Source organism: Olea europaea, chromosome 17, assembly GCF_002742605.1.
Source record: "Olea europaea var. sylvestris chromosome 17, O_europaea_v1, whole genome shotgun sequence".
In the NCBI taxonomy this organism is placed as follows: domain Eukaryota; kingdom Viridiplantae; phylum Streptophyta; class Magnoliopsida; order Lamiales; family Oleaceae; genus Olea; species Olea europaea.
Window position 1 is genome coordinate 4,031,170 of NC_036253.1, and position 18,268 is coordinate 4,049,437.

The 18,268-nt window shown below is 33.8% G+C and overlaps 1 protein-coding gene across 2 annotated transcripts in view; it reads right to left on the reverse strand.

Moving 5' to 3' along the window:
- Positions 1-17,161, reverse strand: part of LOC111366078 (defensin D1-like) — an 18,661-nt gene extending 1,500 nt beyond the window's left edge. The window contains exons 1-2 of one of the 2 annotated variants that reach the window (XM_022986728.1): positions 17,071-17,161; positions 16,156-16,602 (exon numbers count right to left, since the gene is read on the reverse strand). In XM_022986728.1, the coding sequence (XP_022842496.1) occupies positions 16,424-16,602; positions 17,071-17,137 (246 nt within the window). In that variant the 5' untranslated portion in view covers positions 17,138-17,161 and the 3' untranslated portion in view covers positions 16,156-16,423. Of the gene's footprint in view, positions 1-16,155; positions 16,603-17,070 lie in introns of those variants that run through there. The other variant, XM_022986727.1, reaches the window with a different exon arrangement.
- Between the last annotated feature and the right edge of the window lie 1,107 nt (positions 17,162-18,268).

The window sequence follows — 18,268 nt, forward strand, 5'->3', positions numbered from 1 at the left end:
GTGAAAAGCACGTCAATTTTAAGTTACCTTTTCATTATAAAGGATGGGATGAAAGATATCATTTAAAAATTAAAAAAAATTGGTAGGATAATTGAAAAGAAAAGGTACAATTAACGTACAGATAAGTACTATGAACAAGTCATGAAAGTGATCATACATGGACTAAAATATAATAATATTGACTGTGAATATACAAAATTAAAAGTTTGAATAGATCATAGTTTACCACTATTAATTCATGGAATTCCTCATACCATGTTGATGATTATATTGCGATATAGGACATAATGGATATATTGAAAAAAGAGTATTAGTAGAAATAAAATATCTTAATTCCGGATCGAGCCCATGGACGATTTTTGGAAAGAGTACTATGCCGTGACGTATGATGAACGAATCATTGGAGTTCGTTTAGGGCTCGAAAACTGATTTTTTAAAGTTATGGCGCTATTTTTGTCAATTCATTTATTTTACTATTTTTTTGCGATTCTAATTTGTTTAGACTTTGTTTTCATTACTTTTAGTTGTTTTATACTATGTTTCCATGTAAACCCTTATAAATAAAGGGTTAGTTCATTTTTTTTTCATTATTATTCATTATAAAATTCGTGAAGTTTATTTTCTATTTAATTTGATGGATTCCAAATTTCGTGATTTTAAGGTTTTCACTTGAATTCATTTCTTTCGCTGCATCATATTGACTTATATATTCATTTTGCAGAAAGTATTATGAGAAATTTAATATATATGAAAGTTGTATATATAATATTGATTCAAGTAGAAGACGAGGTTATTTGCCATTAGATATTCAAAGGTTTCAACGGATATCCGAACGATATTTGATTTGAAACATGTAACCACTATCAAGGCGATCTTCTTAATAAGGTAGATATTATAAGATTCCATGCCAAGGCTTAATATAGTATTACCCAAAAAAAATAAAAAAAATAAAAATAGAGAGAGAGAGAGCTGAACATAACAATTCAACCTGTTTAAAAGTTTAAATGAGTCATTATATGATAAGAGTAAAATTCCAAATTGCATAAATATAAAATAAACAAACAATATACAAGGGTTGATGATACTTCAGGGTTAATAGTTTAAGATGGAGTAAACTTAAATTAAGTTCCTTGACCATTTGGATTACTATGTTCGCCGACTTTCTTTTTGAGGAATGCCCAATAATGCTAGAGAAAATGAGTGTGCAATCATGACACCCCTATTCAAACCGAAAGAAGTACGTGATCACTCCACTTATGAAAAAATACTTATCGTATAAAATCTACACTCCTAACCCTCTTATCCTTTAGTTAGGGAATGGAAAATTTTGGATCTGCATAGAGATAAAATCATTAGATTTTGTCTCTATGGACCAAGGAAAAAATGAGCTTGTATGTACATGAAACCTAAAGTTCTCTCTAGTCGTAACAAAAAGAGTTGGTCAATCAAAGTATACTTTTTGTGTGTTATGCATGCTTTACAATTACACAATTTTAGAGGATTAAATTTGAAGAACCAAAGTGATGAGTTTGGGAAGATGGAGGATCAATCTCAAAGAAATTGGAAGTGATAGTACCCAACTTGAATGATTTAAAGACGAACTTGAGCTAAGGGGGCTGCTTTGCTTTTGGTATTTCACTCACCCAAAATTGTTCCGAAGGCTTTTCAGTTTTCACGAGTGTGAAACTCTACTCTTTGATGTTTCTTACACTAGTGAAAAATCTCAAGAGATTGTATGATGATCCGAACAATTTGTCCAACTTTCTCACTCTTTTTATATCTCTTCATTGCATTGATTTCTTCGCTTTTCTTCTACTGAGCCAGAGGTAAACTTTCTCTATCAACAAGAGCCCTTTCATCTTTCTCTTGCCTGAAGCACACCAACTTGATTGTTTCGAGCCTCTTTTCATCTCTACATCACTCAAACTCCATCCAAGCTTGGGGCAGTCAACTAAAGTACAAATACACACTATTATATTTAGAAGTTATGTAACACAAGGGAGTAAGATACGTTTTCTGTGAAACTTTAAGCCCTGTTTGATGAAGATTGAAATCAAATTTTTAGTAGAGTTTAATAAAAGCTCATGGAATATGTAATTAAAAAGTTGTGAATTCGATAAAATATGTGGTTAAAATTAATTGTTAACTTTAATTTCGATAAAAAATTTAATTTTAATTTCTAACAAATATGTATTAAACATGAAAGACAAAAGCAATGGATCTCATTATGGTACCCAAAAAAAAAAAAAGGCTTTGATGCTGTAGTTCAATTATTTTGTGTACATATTACCAATACTGGGCTGTGTCTATAGATTTTCCGTTGGTAAAGCTACAAAATCCATTTCTATTAACCAACACAATCGAAAATATTTCAATGGACTACAATTGTTATTTTAAGGTAGTTGAAGGTTACCTAACAAAAAATTGTGGTTAATTTACCAACTAATTTTGCTGCATGCACATCAAGGTTTACACCTTTGTGTATATAATGCTCATGTGGCATTTCATCATTGGTCCACAGTTGAAAATATTTCAATGGACTACAATTGTTATTTTTAGTTGAAAGTTACCTGCAAAAAAATTATAGTTGATTTACCAACTAGTTTCGCTTCATGTACATCAGGATTTACACTCTTTTGTACATAATGCTCAAGTGACATTTCATCATTGGTTCACAATCGAAAATATTTCAACGGACCCAGTTAGAATAATTGTTTAAGGACAATATATTCTCACCATAGGCCTATTGGTGAATCCGGCATAAAGATTTGTAAATGGCTTGGTTCAATTGATACCAACACCAGCACATGAATGTATATTTATATCAATTCTGTACATTGTGATAAAAAAGGAAAGGACAATGGATAATTACACAGTATTACAAAAAGAAGGAAATAATCAATGTAATTAAAATTAGACTATTATAGGTGCATGATTAACACCAAGATTCATGCCAAGATGTGTGGTCAGTCTATGGTGATTTCGGTTTCTATTACATTAACATCCCCCGAAAGTGAATGGGAAGTGTACACACCATAAGCTTGTCTCGTAGGGAGCAAAAATGAGATGAGGAAAGTCCTTTTGTAAAGAGATCAAAAAGTTGGTCTGCAATTGAAACGAAACAAATAACAACATCTTTGTTGAGAACCTTCTCGCGAATAAAGTGAACATCAGCGTCAACCTGTTTGGTGCGAGCATGAAAAATCGAATTGGAGGCAAGGGAAATTGCACCCATATTATCACAATGAATAACAAGATGAAATGCCTATGAAATATGTAAAGTCTTGAGAACCATTCAAACCCAATAAACTTCAGCAACTCTCATTGCAAGAGCACAAAATTCAGCCTTTGTACTTGATCATGAGACTATAGGTTGCTTCTTTGCACACCATGAGACTAGGCAGGGACCAAGAAAAACAACATAACCTATGGTAGATCGACGATCATCTGGATCCCCAACCCAATCTGAGTCAGAGTATGCACGCAAGTTGAAAAAGCCACGAGTGTAGTATAGGCCATGATCAACAATACCCTTTAAATAGTGAAGAACACACTTGGTAGCGAACTAATGTTCTGTATTGGGTAAATGCAAATGTTGGCATAATTTGCTCATGGAGAAGGCAATTTCAGGGCTTGTGAGAGTACAATGTTGAAGAGTCCCCACAGTTTGACGATACTCTGTGATGTTAGTTAAGGAATCCTCAGAATGAGAAGAGAGTTTGCTTCCAGCTACATAAGGGGCATTATAGGGCTTGGCACCTACCATCTTTGCCCAATGTAGTATATCAATAATATATTTGCTTTGATGGAGATGAAGGCCATGAAAATCTCGAACCACTTGAATACCAAGAAAGAAATTAAGATGGCCAAGATCCTTTAAGGTAAATTTAGTGTGAAGCATGGCAATCAAGGATGAAATGAATGCATTACTATGTCCAGCGATAAGGATATCATCAACATATACAAGAATATAAATAAGAATCTTGCTAAAAGGTAAAAAGAAAGTGATCCTCCTGAGAGCCAATAAAACCCAATTCCTCTAGAAAAATTGTTGCACACCATGAGACTAGGCAGGGACCAAGAAAAACAACATAACCTATGGTAGATCGACGATCATCTGGATCCCCAACCCAATCTGAGTCAGAGTATGCACGCAAGTTGAAAAAGCCACGAGTGTAGTATAGGCAATGATCAACAATACCCTTTAATTAGCGAAGAACACACTTGGTAGCGAACTCATGTTCTATAGTGGGTAAATGCATATGTTGGCATAATTAGTTCACGAAGAAGGCAATTTCAGGGCTTGTGAGAGTACAATGTTGAAGAGTCCCCACAGTTTGACGATACTCTGTGATGTTAGTTAAGGAATCCTCAGAATGAGAAGAGAGTTTGCTTCCAGCTACATAAGGGGCATTATAGGGCTTGGCACCTACCATCTTTTCCCAATGTAGTATGTCAATAATATATTTGCTTTGATGGAGATGAAGGCCATGAAAATCTCGAACCACTTGAATACCAAGAAAGAAATTAAGATGGCCAAGATCCTTTAAGGTAAATTTAGTGTGAAGCATGGCAATCAAGGATGAAATGAATGCATTACTATGTCCAGCGATAAGGATATCATCAACATATACAAGAATATAAATAAGAATCTTGCTAAAAGGTAAAAAGAAAGTGATCCTCCTGAGAGCCAATAAAACCCAATTCCTCTAGAAAAATTGAGGCATTTGAACCAGGCTTGTGGAGCTTGCTTGAGTCCATAGAGGGCTTTGTTGAGCTTGCAGACATATTCATGATAATTAGAATCAAAATAACCTCGACGTTGTTCAATGTAGACTTCCTTATCAATAGTGCAATGTAACAAGGCTTTGGAAACATCTAATTGATGAATATTCCAATTAAAGTGGACTGCAATTGCTAAGATCAGTCTCACGGTAGCAGGTTTAATAACAGGACTAAATGTTTTAGAGAAATCAATGCCTTGTATTTGCCCAAAGCCTTTAACAACTAACCTTGCTTTTCGATGATCTATAGTTCCATCTGCCTTCTATTTGATTTTATACACCCACTTTGTCTTAACTATGTTCTGATTAATGGGACGAGGACAAAAGGTCCAAGTTTTATTTTCCAGTAATGCGGCATATTCTTGGTCCATGGCAATCCTCCAATCTTCAGAAGTCACGGCTTGAGAAAAGGTTTTGGGCTCAATGAATGAAGATGTTGTGGTAAGAGCAATGAGAGGATATTTGGTGGAGTAGAAGGATATATATTCAAGAAATATTTTGGGACGAAGAAAACAGGTTTGTAAATGTGTAATCGTACGTGTCGTAGATAGCTTATTCTGAGAATGTGGGATTAAGTTCATTTTGGATGGTATACGTGTAGAAGATGGAATATTGGAGAGGTTTTCAGGGACATTTAGTGGATAAGTATTATCAGGATCAAAAATTGAATAAGAGGAGTGATTTGGGAGAGAGTTTTAATTGGGTAAGGAATGAGGTGGTGGTACCGTATTTTGGGGAGTTGATAAAGAAGGTTGAGAATGAATTAATGGGTTGTTGTCTTCTAATGAAGAAGGACATGTTGTTGTGATATCTAGATTGGAAAGGAAAGTAGAGGATGATGCTATTGGCTAGAAGAAATTTACTGGAGAGATGCGAGTGAATTGGAAAACTGATTTGGTAAGAGATAAATTAAATTACGTGGGGATGAGCTAGAAGGAAGAGAGGCGTCCAACTTTCTCCGTGCAAGGAACGAGTGTTCATCAAACACCACATGTCGTGACAAGTAGACCTTTTTTGAGATTGGGTCTAGACAATGATATCCTTTATAATTGGAAGAATATCCCAATAAAATACATTGTTTGCTCCTAAAGGCAAGTTTACTAGTTGTGTATGGCCTTAATAAAGGATAGCAAGCACACCCAAAGGTCCTAATGTGGGAACAGTCAGGGGTTCTATTGAATAATTTTCTATAACGAGACTCGAAATTTAGTAAAGGGGTAGGCAAGAGGTTGATTAAGTGAACGGCAGTAGAAAATGCATATACCTAGAAACAAGAAGGAGGGTTGGATTGGGCTAAAAGAGAAAGTCCAATTTCCATGATATGACGGTGTTTACGCTAAGCAATCCCATTTTGTTGGGATGTATAGGGGCAAGTCAAATGGTGGTGATACCATTAGAGTTTAGAAAAGAGACAAATTTGTTTGAGGTATATTCACCACCGTTATCGGTTTGGAATTGTTTAATCTTGCACGAAAATAAATTTTCAACTAATAATTTGAATTTGACAAAACGAGAAAAGATCTTTGATTTAAGAGAAATAGGGTAAAACCATGTAAATCTAGAGTAGTTGTCAATAAAAATCACATAATAGAGATAACCATCCCAAGATTTAGTAGGGGATACTCATACATGAGGGTGAATAATTTCTAATTGACCTAAAGAAACTCTATATGAATCATTGAAAGGAAGATTTTTTGCTTTTCCCAACTGACAGGCTAGACACAAGAAATCTTGAGAGGCCGACCCATGAAGAGGAAGCTTGAAAGAAGAAATGATTCACTTTATGACTTTACCTGAAGGATGACCTATTCTTTCATGCCATACATCTGAGGGAATTTTGACACTAAAGAGGTCTACTTGTGCACAACATTGATTTATCGTGTTTTTATTGAGACGCTAGGATAGAGGCCGCCTTTACTCATCCCTCCAGAAAAGATTTTCCTATTTCATTGTCCTTGACGAAATAACAAGAATCCGTTAGAACGAAATAGCAATCATTATCACTACAAAAATGATTAATGGATAAGAGATTGGTCATAGCATTAGAATAGCTGAAGTAAAATGTTGATTGTGGAGTGTTTAGGGAGAAAGAACCTGTGTTTTGGATTTCAAGGCCATTATTATTACCCATAGCTATTGATTCATTCTTGCCATATTCTAAAGGGTAAGAGTTGCCACATCATTCATAATATGCTGATTTGCTCTGTTGTCGACATACCAAGCGTTATCTTCATGAAGTCCATTGCTGTGAGCTACCATATCAGCAAGTTGTGAAGGCGGATGCTGTCCTTGATAACTATAATCCTCTTATGGAAACAATCCAGGGCTTCATGATTTGTTTTTCCAAGAATCTGGCATGCCATGCGTATAGTAGTTGAAAAATTACGTTTAGAAGACTGTGGATTAGAAGAGTCATTATTGAGATTCGATGGTTGCATTGAAGAGGTGAAAGTTTTCTATTTGGCGTGCGAATTGTCATGCTGAAATTGCCTGCAATTAGGAGAAAAGTTATAATTCTTTGGCCTCATTGGACCATTGTGAGAATGATCTTTGGATGTAGCAAGCATTGCAAAATTGTGGTTCTCCATGATAGCATGCTGATTTTGATTTTCAAGAAGAGTCTCATATGATAGCAGTTCAGATTGAAACTCATCGAAACTTATTGTATTTTTCTGTAGAGAAAATGAACAAGAGGCAATAAAAGGGTTGAAGGACAGATTTAGACCTCCTATAATATAAGAGATCAGATCATCCTCATCTATAGGCTTTCCGACGGCGGCAAGATTTTTGCATATATCTTTGCACTATTCAAGAACTCAGTGCCATTCTTCCCTCCTTTGTGTAAACTTTGTAGTTGTCATTTAAGGGTGCTAACTCTAGAATGTGCTTGAGACACGTATTTGTTGGCTAAGGCTGTCCAAACCTGCTTAGCAGAGTTTAAACCATACACAGATGGTAAAACTTGGTATGTAAGTGTGGAGTTGAGAAGTCCAAGAACAAACAGATCCTTCTTGTGCCAAAGCAGGAAGGCGGGATTGATTTCCATTGTTGGCTTGTTCTGATCATCAAGTAAGTAATTTTCTGGGCACGGTTTAGATCCATGCACGAAGTCCAGGAGATCATGACTTCTCAATGCAGGAACACACAGAGATGTCCAATTCAAATAGTTTCTACCATCCATTTTCACCGAAATGAATTGAGAGATGTTTGGTGCCTTGAAAACAATAGGAGTGGTGCTGTTTGAAGAGGCCATTTGCTTTAGGATCAAGCGTGAGCAAAAGAAGGCTCTGAAACCAAGAAAGATTTGTGGAAAGCTTGGTTTAATTGATACCAAGACCAGCAAATGAATGTATATTTATATCAGTTCTGTACATTCTGATAAAAAAAAAAAAAGACAATGGATAATTGCACAGGATTACAAAGAGAATGAAATAGTCAATGTAATTAAAGTTAAACTATTATAGGTGCATGATTAACACCAAGATTCATGCCAAGAGATCAGCAAGCTGCTCTGCCAACATGTGTGGTCAATGTGTGGTGATTTCTATTTCTGTTACATTAACACCGGCTACCAATTTTTAGTGCCTGGAGTCAACCAACAAAATAATCAATCAAACATCACCTAAGAATATCCATATGTAAAGCCAAGTAATATCAACCAAGCGTCACCAACAGAAAATTTATGGGTGATGTATGCATCTATCAACAATGATCATTCTGTTGGTGATGACCATAACTCTTAGAGGCATTTTCACATATGGATAATTCATAGATGAAGAGTTATACATTTTATGAAAAAGGGAGAATGGTTGAATTTTTACTAAAAAACATTCTAATAGCTCAAATATCAAAAAGAACGAAAATGTTCTAATAATAATCAATATACGAACTAAGAACGTTCTGATAATGTTTAAAATATGTCAAAACTAAACTCGGATATCTAAATATTTGATTCCCTGAGCATACACCATACGATTTCATGTATTTTGTCTCTATTGTCAGTAGGAGAATGTGATGGAAAAATGTTGTTCAATAAATCAATAAGCACAAGTGTAGAACGAAAGAGGAGATGGGAGCCAATACTTTGGCCTATGCGACCGCACGGCCTGTTGCCATAGCCAGAAACTTGGAGGTCGGCATTAGCATAAACCATGCGACCGCATGGCATTACACCATGCGGTCGCATGGTTGTAATTTAGTGACTGTTGGAGGTCGATTTTATATGAATTCTGGCGGTTTTTTGAAGGAAACATTGCAACTTTTCATAATGATTTGGCACCAATTCGTGAGGTATTGACTCAAACCTATAAATAGGTGATGAGATGATCAATACAAACAATTGAAATCAAAGTGCAACTTATGAATCTTATTGACTTCATACTTATGAATCTTATTGACTTCATTCCACAAGAAAGAAAAATTCCTTTCTTCTTTCATATTCATACATTCCCTACATGTTCTTCAAGTTCGGGTAGAGAAATATTTGTGCTTTTGTATTTTTCTACACCAAGGCTTAATCAATCCTTCGAACCGTTTGTCGCGAGACCCTTTAAGCACCAAAATTGTTACCAAGAAGGGGCAAATATCATTTGAAGACAACGATATAATGTCATGTTTGAGCCTTTCAATTTCAATTTGTTCTTTACGTTTATTTCATCTTCTTGATATCACTTTTATGTTGTTTCTTCTCCAATTTCCCCGATGGAGATAATTTCTCAACAATCTCAATCGATATTTTGTGATGGAAAACGAAACCATTATGGTCAAGATTTGAGATTCTGTTCATGTGGAATCATTCGATGGCACTAACTTACAAGAAGATTAGATATGAGGAAAGACATGCTTTTATTCAAGAATGGAAAACAATGAATCCAGATTCATGATTTCGGACTCGTAATTATCATTTCGCCTTCTCAAACTCGACTTTGGTAAGTCGAAATTATGTTTGATCCTTGCACATGGAAAAGGTATGTTTGTGAATATAATATGCATATTATCGATGTAATATGAATTTCGATTGCGCATAAATAGTTGCATGCGTTCTTAAAAAATATTCACGAAAGTGGAAATATGAAAAAGGCAGAAACCATTTGATGGCCAGATCACATTATTCCAAATCTGTATGCATGCCGTAATACAACATTGAATTGACATAATTTGTCTGGATGCATGTTGGGTTCTCAGTTTGTAATATATATATATATATTTCAATTGCATGATCCTGGTAACTAAATGAATGTAGTGGCTGCTTTATTATTTAATTTCATATTCCATCAAAAAATGTGAAAGTGATTGTAAAAGTGTATTTTTTCATGCATCAGTAATCACTTTAGTTAATTGATAAGTTGGTTTAATTTTGAAAAGGTACATGTGGTTCAGTTATTAAATGGCAACTTTTCATGCAATTGTGGTGGAAACGGGATCTACTCGACTTTAATTTTGCGCTGTCTTTCTGAGAAGTTGTCTGTGTGTATATATATATATAATCCGTTTAAATTAGTCCATTGTATTATTGAATGTGAATATGAATTTGAGATGCCAACCAATCATTCTTCCATGTTTATACTGCTTCAAATTTTAAAAAAAATTAAGAAACGAACTTATTCGAATTGAGTTTTGTATTGCTACGTAATTATGAATGATTTCTAGACAGGCGCGGAGCCAGCACTCTGCGAGGGGGCGCGGCAGCGCGTGCTGGCTCCGTCGAAATCTGCAGAACCACCGGGTTCCGATTCACAATAGTTGCAGTAGACGCCGCCTGGTCCGGCCTGGAGAAGGAGAAGGAAGATGAAAGGTCCCTTTTTTCTTTTTTCTTTTTTCTTTTTTTTTTGATTGGGCTTCAGTAAATTTGTGAATTTTAGGCCTCTTATTATTTAACCAAATTGTCAAATGAAATTATCCAATTTATCAAACCATTTCAATTGTTCAATTAGCCAAGAATTGTGAAATTCACAAATTCGTTTCCTCCAAATTGCCAAACCCTTTTCTTCAGGACCTTACTTCTTCTTTCTCCAAATTCACACGACCTAGCTCTAAGAGGCAGACCGCAGACTCCATCAAACAAGAAGCAACATTCTTTGGAGCCCGGAGCCAAGCCAACGAACGACGTCAAAGTGTTCTGCTTCTGCTGCAGTGAATCGTTTGCCTTCTAGTCTCAACCTCAGCTGGTGAGTGGTGACTCTTTCTTTCCTTCTTTATTTTTAATTTTTTTTTTACTATTTTTTTTTTATTACTGCCTATTTTGTTTCGCCCTTGCTATGCCACTATTCAATCAATTGTAGAGTTGAAACTTTTATGGCTATTGATTGGGACCCAAAAAATTGTCAATAGTAAGATTGGTGGCGATCAATAATTTTGGGCTTAGTTTTTAATTTAGTAGTTTTCATTTGGTGGTCATTAATGTTTGAATTCTAACATTTGATTATGACCCATGGAATAGAATGTTCTGCTAATAATTGAATTTAGTGTCGATAAAGTTGTTTGGAAAAGAAACAATAAAAATAGCCTATCAAATTTCTTTTGAAGTTCTTTGGCTATTTCTGTTTGAAGTATTTGACAGAACTCATTCGAGTTAATAAAACTGGTAACACCTGAATTATGGTCGGTTACTTGATGCCACTGAACATCAATTATATGGTTTCTTGGATGATATCATTGATTATGCAATTATAATTGCGAATTGTGATTTATGAATTATGAATTATGATAAGTAATTTACGTTTTATCATGAGTTATGATTATTGATTTGGGAATTTATGTTTACAAAATTATATTTGCGAATTACGATTTATGATAAGTAATTTATGTTTTGATGAGGAATGATTATTGATTTGGGAATTTATGTTTACGAACTTATGTTTGCAAATTGTGATTCATGATAAGTAATTTATGTTTTGTGAGTTAGGATTATTGATTTGGGAATTTACGTTTAGGAAATTAGGATAAGTGAAAAAATTTAATCGAAAAGATGTTGGCCGCTCAATTCAACCCCTCTGTACTTGGTTATTTTTTTAATCAATTGTAATTCAAAAATAAATTGGGGCATTTTGCAAATTATGGAACGATTTTTTACTATTTTGGGTTGTATTGAACTATATTTTCATATGCATACGATTTTGACGTTTTAGTTTATTTACATATATATTGAATAACTTTTAATATTATGTAACCAAATTTTAATAAATGATTGGACTACTACGGTTGTTGACGGTTAACGGTCATTGGTCAACGGTCAAGAGTCAACTCGCCCTAGCTGGACTTCAATTCTGGATTCATCGCTGTTTCTAGACCATTGTATTCTTGTTTAAAGTATTTGCATGGCTGGGAGAAATACTTTGTAGAGTACAAACTGTGCCTAAAGTTGGCTTTTCATTCAAATTTGGAAAAGTTTGAATATGGCAAATAAGTTGGCTGATTTCTTGTCTTGTTGAACTCACAATAAATTGGATTAATGATAACCTCATTTAATCCTTTGGAATTAAATGAGACGACTTTATGCCATTTATATTTGCATATAACATGACAAATTTGTGACTTGTTCTAGTAGAAAGTGCTTGCAAAATTATTGAGACATGGAAACATCTTATAGAGCAAAATTTGAGTTTGCATATGATTGTGACAAAACGTGATTTTGTCCAAATGTGAATAAGGTGAAAATGTACATCATAGTTTGATATGATACAATATTATCTTATTTCAAAAAGCGATAAGTCGCTTATGTTTGGAGAAGTAGTAAATCTTGTGAAACAAGATGTTTAGTCTTATTCATTGACGAATTTGACTTCAATTGTGAAACCAATTGAGTTGGTTATGCTTGAAAAACATTAATGGTCTATAAGATGAGCTTGATCAAATGTGTAATCAAAACTAAAGATAGTTGGATTGGAGGTCATTGTGAACTAACAACCACTATCTGAATGTATTTAAACTTTCACGAATGTTGTCAAAGTAAATTGAACTATGAATGAGTTTAATGAACCCCATGTTTAAGTAAAATCCCAAATGTGGGGGTTATCACGTTGATGAATTCTAAAGTAATCCCAAATGTGGGGGTTAACTTTAATGCTTGTGAATTTATAAGAGAAGTTCAAAGTGTGAATGCAATATTACAAGATTGCATATAAATTCCTAATTGAGGAATTGTGGGGGTAACTTAACATAAAAGTTAAAAGTTCCCTAACCTTTTAATTGTAGAAATATATCGATGAAGTAGAAAATGTAGAAAATCCTTATATATAATTATAAGGATGAAATAAACTAAGTCTTAAATGGATGAAATGGGTAAAGACCGATTATGGCACTTGCAAAATCAATGGAATATTTAAAGAATATTCATTTAAGATCATTGTAATAATTCAATGAAGAGAATACCAAATACCCAAGTATGAAATCCACAATAAAAGTAATTGACTAGTGTAATGATTTGATGAAAATCATCCAACATCATTTTTAAAAATCTATAAAGCGTTAAATAAAGTGAAGCTTGTGGTTTCATAAAAAGAGAACTCTTGGTGGTGACTAGTTGTGTCTATCATATGAATCGATCATTGGCTAACTATATTTTGATAAGATACTATGTCGCATGAAATGAAAAGTAAGGGCAATAGTCTTAAAGGTGACTTCACAAGGAAATTATCAAAGATGGAATAATTTTCGAAGAGAATTTTGCGGATCCTTTAACTAGACCACTAAAAAAAATTTAGTGGCATCTATTTTGAGAAGGATGAGGTTGAAACTCCTAATTTATAAAGATTCATCAATGACGGCAACCTTACCCATCGTTTACTCAAAAGGTAATCCACGGGTTCAAAGGATAACAACAAGTCATTCGATATGTGGATAGTTGCAGCATTATTAAAATTCGCAATAATCCTATCCTAATTAAAATAATGATGGTTGTTACTGAAATAAGGGTTGAGCTTTTAGCTCTTAATGAAGTTCAGTGCTAAAACACAAGTATCTTTAAAAGTAACAAAGGTATTGGAATAACTTCACCTAAACGAACTTTGAGGTTGTGCCGCCTCAATTGAGAGTTGGAGTTTCTCTCTTAAAAGTTTGTTGAATAGGATAAGCGCAAAGCCATAAAAGTGCTAAGTGAGTTGAGAAACTTGAGAACACATGGTACTCATGTGTGTGTTCTAACCGGTATTCTCACATGGAATAATTTGTTCAAACTACGGCTACCTTTGATTCCGACTTTACTTTGTTTGGATTACACTATGTTAGATTCAAATCGAAAGATATCTAATCCTTATACATGGATATCGTATACTTTGAATATGAGAATTTATTGAATTTTGAACAAGTGGAGGATTGATGGAAAAATATTTTTCAATAAATTAATAAACACAAGTATGGAATGAAAGAGAAGATGGGAGCCAATACTTTGGCCTATGCGACTGCATGGCCTGTTGCCATAGCCAGAAACTTGGAAGCCGGCGTTAGCATAAACCATACGACCGTGTGGCATTACACCATGCGGTCGCATGGTTGTAATTTAGTGACTGTTGGAGGTCGATTTCATATGAATTCTGGCGATTTTTTGGAGGAAACATTGCAACTTTTCATAATGATTTGGCACCAATTCGTGAGGTATTGACTCGAACCTATAAGCAGGTGATGAGATGATCAATACAAACAATTGAAATCAAAATGCAACTTATGAATCTTATTAACTTCATTCCACAAGAAAGAAAAATTCCTTTCTTCTTTCATATTCATACATTCTTTATGTGTTTTTCAAGTTCAGGTAGAGAAATATTTGTGCTTTTGTTTTTTTCTACAACAAGGCTTGATCAATCCTTCGAATCGTTTGCTGCGAGACCCTTTAAGCACCAAAATTGTTACTGAGAGGGGACAAATATCGTTTGAGGACAATAATATAATGTCATGTTTGAGCCTTTCAATTTCGGTTTGTTCTTTACGTTTATTTCATCTTCTTGATATCACTTCTATGTTGGTTCTTCTCCAATTTCCCCGATGGCGATAATTTCCCAACAGAATGAATGGATAATTTGTTTTTTTGTTAATGAATGTTTAGAAGGTGATTGATATGCGATTTGCAAACCGATTCACCTACAGAATTTGCGTCGGTGAATTCTATTGACCTTCTCCAACAAAATTTCTATCTTTGAGTTTGTTGGTGAATGTTAACGTCATATATGTTACTCATTCGTTGCTGGTTCCCAAGGTAGCAACAGATGTCGTGCATGGGTAACTTTTCATATGGATGAAAATGTGATATTTAGTAATCCTGACGTGTCTGTACAACTCCAGCATGAAAAATTCATTAAAAGAATTCACGAGGTTGGCAAATCTTAATGAAAGAGAGAAGTTTATATTATCAATCTTGTCACCCCACACACACACTCCTTTTTGGATTGATTTGATTGGTCAAATTATTAAAAGAAGGAAAAATTATTTTAACAAATTAAAATTGTCCTTAATTTAATTATTAATCATATCAAACATATTTTACATTATTCTTAACGTACAAAACATCTATATTTTAGGTAAGACACATTCGTGCCTTGGAGGGGTATTTACATAAGTAAAAAGAATCACTAAGGAATGTTGAGAGGCTTTGAGAAAAATTTGTATATGTTTGACAAACCTGCAGCAGCAAGTCACCTTCTCCAATGAGTTATGATTAACTGATATTCCAGTGAAGTATCTCCAAAAAAAAAAAAAATGCGCTCTTCAACCCTAATTGAAGATAACACACTTGTACAAGAATGATATAGCCTTACTCAAAGATCAGGCTACTTGGCGTGAGTTAAGATTGGTGAATCTTAATCCAAGGACTTGTTGCTACCAAATACAATAATGAAGTGGCGATAAAGTTAAGACCGAAAAGGTTTAATTCCACTTCTTCAACTAGTCAAAAAGAATAAGAAAACGAGGGAGTTGTTCTTTATTTGCTTTTGATTGTTTTAGTTAATTTTGCGAAATTACTAAACTAAAGCTATTATATTTTTTTTATTTTTTGATAGTTGATTATTTTACATGTGGCTTGGGAGCCCTTGGATGTTTTCCTTAGGGGCTTACCACGTTATATCTGGTATTCTTCTTTATTTAATTTTGCAATCGATTATATCTTGTAGAACACATATTTGTTAAGTTATCCCAGTTAGAACTGTGTGTAAAACTACCTATAGAAGGTTTTGACCGACTTGTGTATTCTCATCAAAATGAATAATTGAGACATTGTTTAATTAACGAGGTTTTAGTACCAACAATTGTCTTGCTACCAATTATGATTTAAGTTAAATCAATTTTATGTTTAATTTACTTACTCTAATGCCATGTTGAGCCACTTCATATAAAATTTTATGTTCAATGAGTGGAGACAGTTATTTATTTAAATCCTGTCTTTAACACATCCTCACTTTATATTTTGATCAATAAACAGACTAAAAGAAACTTACAATCTTCAATATTTAGGTATACAAGTACAACAAAAGTAACACGAACTAGTGGACACAAGTCATGCCACCAGCTACAAGAGCTCACACAGGCAGCTTTTACTTTTCTAAACGAAAGCACTCGAGGATTGCAATATTATTGGAAACATAAACACAGTACGAACTTGTAGATGGGCACAAGGCATGACCTCCAACAAGTACATATAAATTCATTGATTAGCAATGACGGTAGTAGCAGTAGCAACGATAATGCTTACTATGGTGATTTTTTAGACAAGCACCATGGTAAGCTCCCTCGTGGCGAATACAGTAACTGCTGCATTTATGAGGAGCACACAACCCACGCCATCCTTTGCTAAGTTTTGTGCAAGGTTTTGCCTCCCCCAATTGCATCTCTGCGTAAAAATTGGATCAGGAAAGATAAATAGTATCAGTTATTCAAAAAATTACGTCATTTTATTTTACTTTTTAAGAACACTTCTCAATCTTACTCAAATGTATATATTCTGTAAGTTCTTATCATGTTAAGAAAAATGAAAACCAAGCAAAAATTCACCCATAGGAATTTTATTTTTTTTCGTGGGTGGAAAGGTGTCAAGAAAAACTATGAAAAATAATGAATAAGGTGATTAACTGTCTCCGGTTATTTTCTAATGATAATCATATGCATGGTGCATTGAAAAATAATGAATAAAGTCAGGACATATATTGTTACATTCGACTAATCTTGATTGAATGTGATTAATAAAAAAAAAAAGAGTGGTTCTCTCAACAAATCTTGTTCAGTCCTATGTACTGAACATGACAATGTTTTCCAGGAATAGAAATTGAATTATCTGCTCATGGAGCGCAAAACTACCTACCGTAGGCTGCAATAATGAGGAAGCAGAAGAAGAGAGCAAGAAAAGTAGTCTTGTTGAGTTTAGCCATCTCTATGTACTCTTAATTTCAAGTGTTTGTGATAATATACAAGTGAGAAGATGCATATTTATAGATAAACTAAGCAACTGCATAATTCAACATATATGTATATATTTTAATCAAATGTGAATAATAAGTGATGACTGAATAAATCAAGACTGAGTATTTATGATTGCTTTATAATAATATCTTTGAATGACTTTCTGTACCCAAAAAATAAATAAATAAGTAAATAAATAATATATATACACTCCTGTGATTCCATTTTATTTTTTTATTTTTTTTGCAAAATATCTCAGCTTGAAAATGATTCAGTTAATTAAATATAAATATATGATGAGAATAAAACAACTTGTAGTTGGTTGACAATCTCAAAGTCTTCACCTAAAATGAAATTCTATGCTCATGCCAAATTGGTAGAGTACCTCATTTTTGGATATGATCCAATCAGCCAAAGATGCGGTATCAATTGTAAAAAATATTAGAGTAACTATTTAGAACACGCTATAAACCCATCATAATAATTTGTTAATATAATTTTTTTATTTACTTCGATATAAAATGATTTTTGAGATTGACGTCGAAAAATTCTTTGAAATACTTCCTATTACTATAATAATTAGTAAATGTAATGTATATAGAAGGAAAAATGCAATGTACACGCACACACACGAAGAGGTGACATTAGATTTTTCGATCTTGTAACCATGGTTTGAACATAAATCCCCTATAATCTACGTGAAAAGCAAGTCAATCTTAAGTCACCTTTTTCATTCTGAAGGATAGGATGAAAAGAAATCTTTGCTTCTTCTTTTTTTCCAAATTTGGTAGGATAATTCAAGAGAAAAGGGTATGAATTAACGTACACAAGAGTGCTATGAACAAGTCATGAAAGTGATCATACAAGGAATAACATATAATAATGTTGACTGTGAAAATACCAAATTGAAAGTTTGAATAGATCATAGTTTCCCACTATGAATTCGTGGACTTCGTCGTACCACGTTGATCACATTGACTTATATATTCATTTTGCAGAACGGCCAATAAAAAGAGAAAATTTTGGATTCTGAGTAGTGATAAAATCATTAGATTTTGTCTTTGTGGACTGAGGAGAAAAGGGAAACGATGTTTAGATGA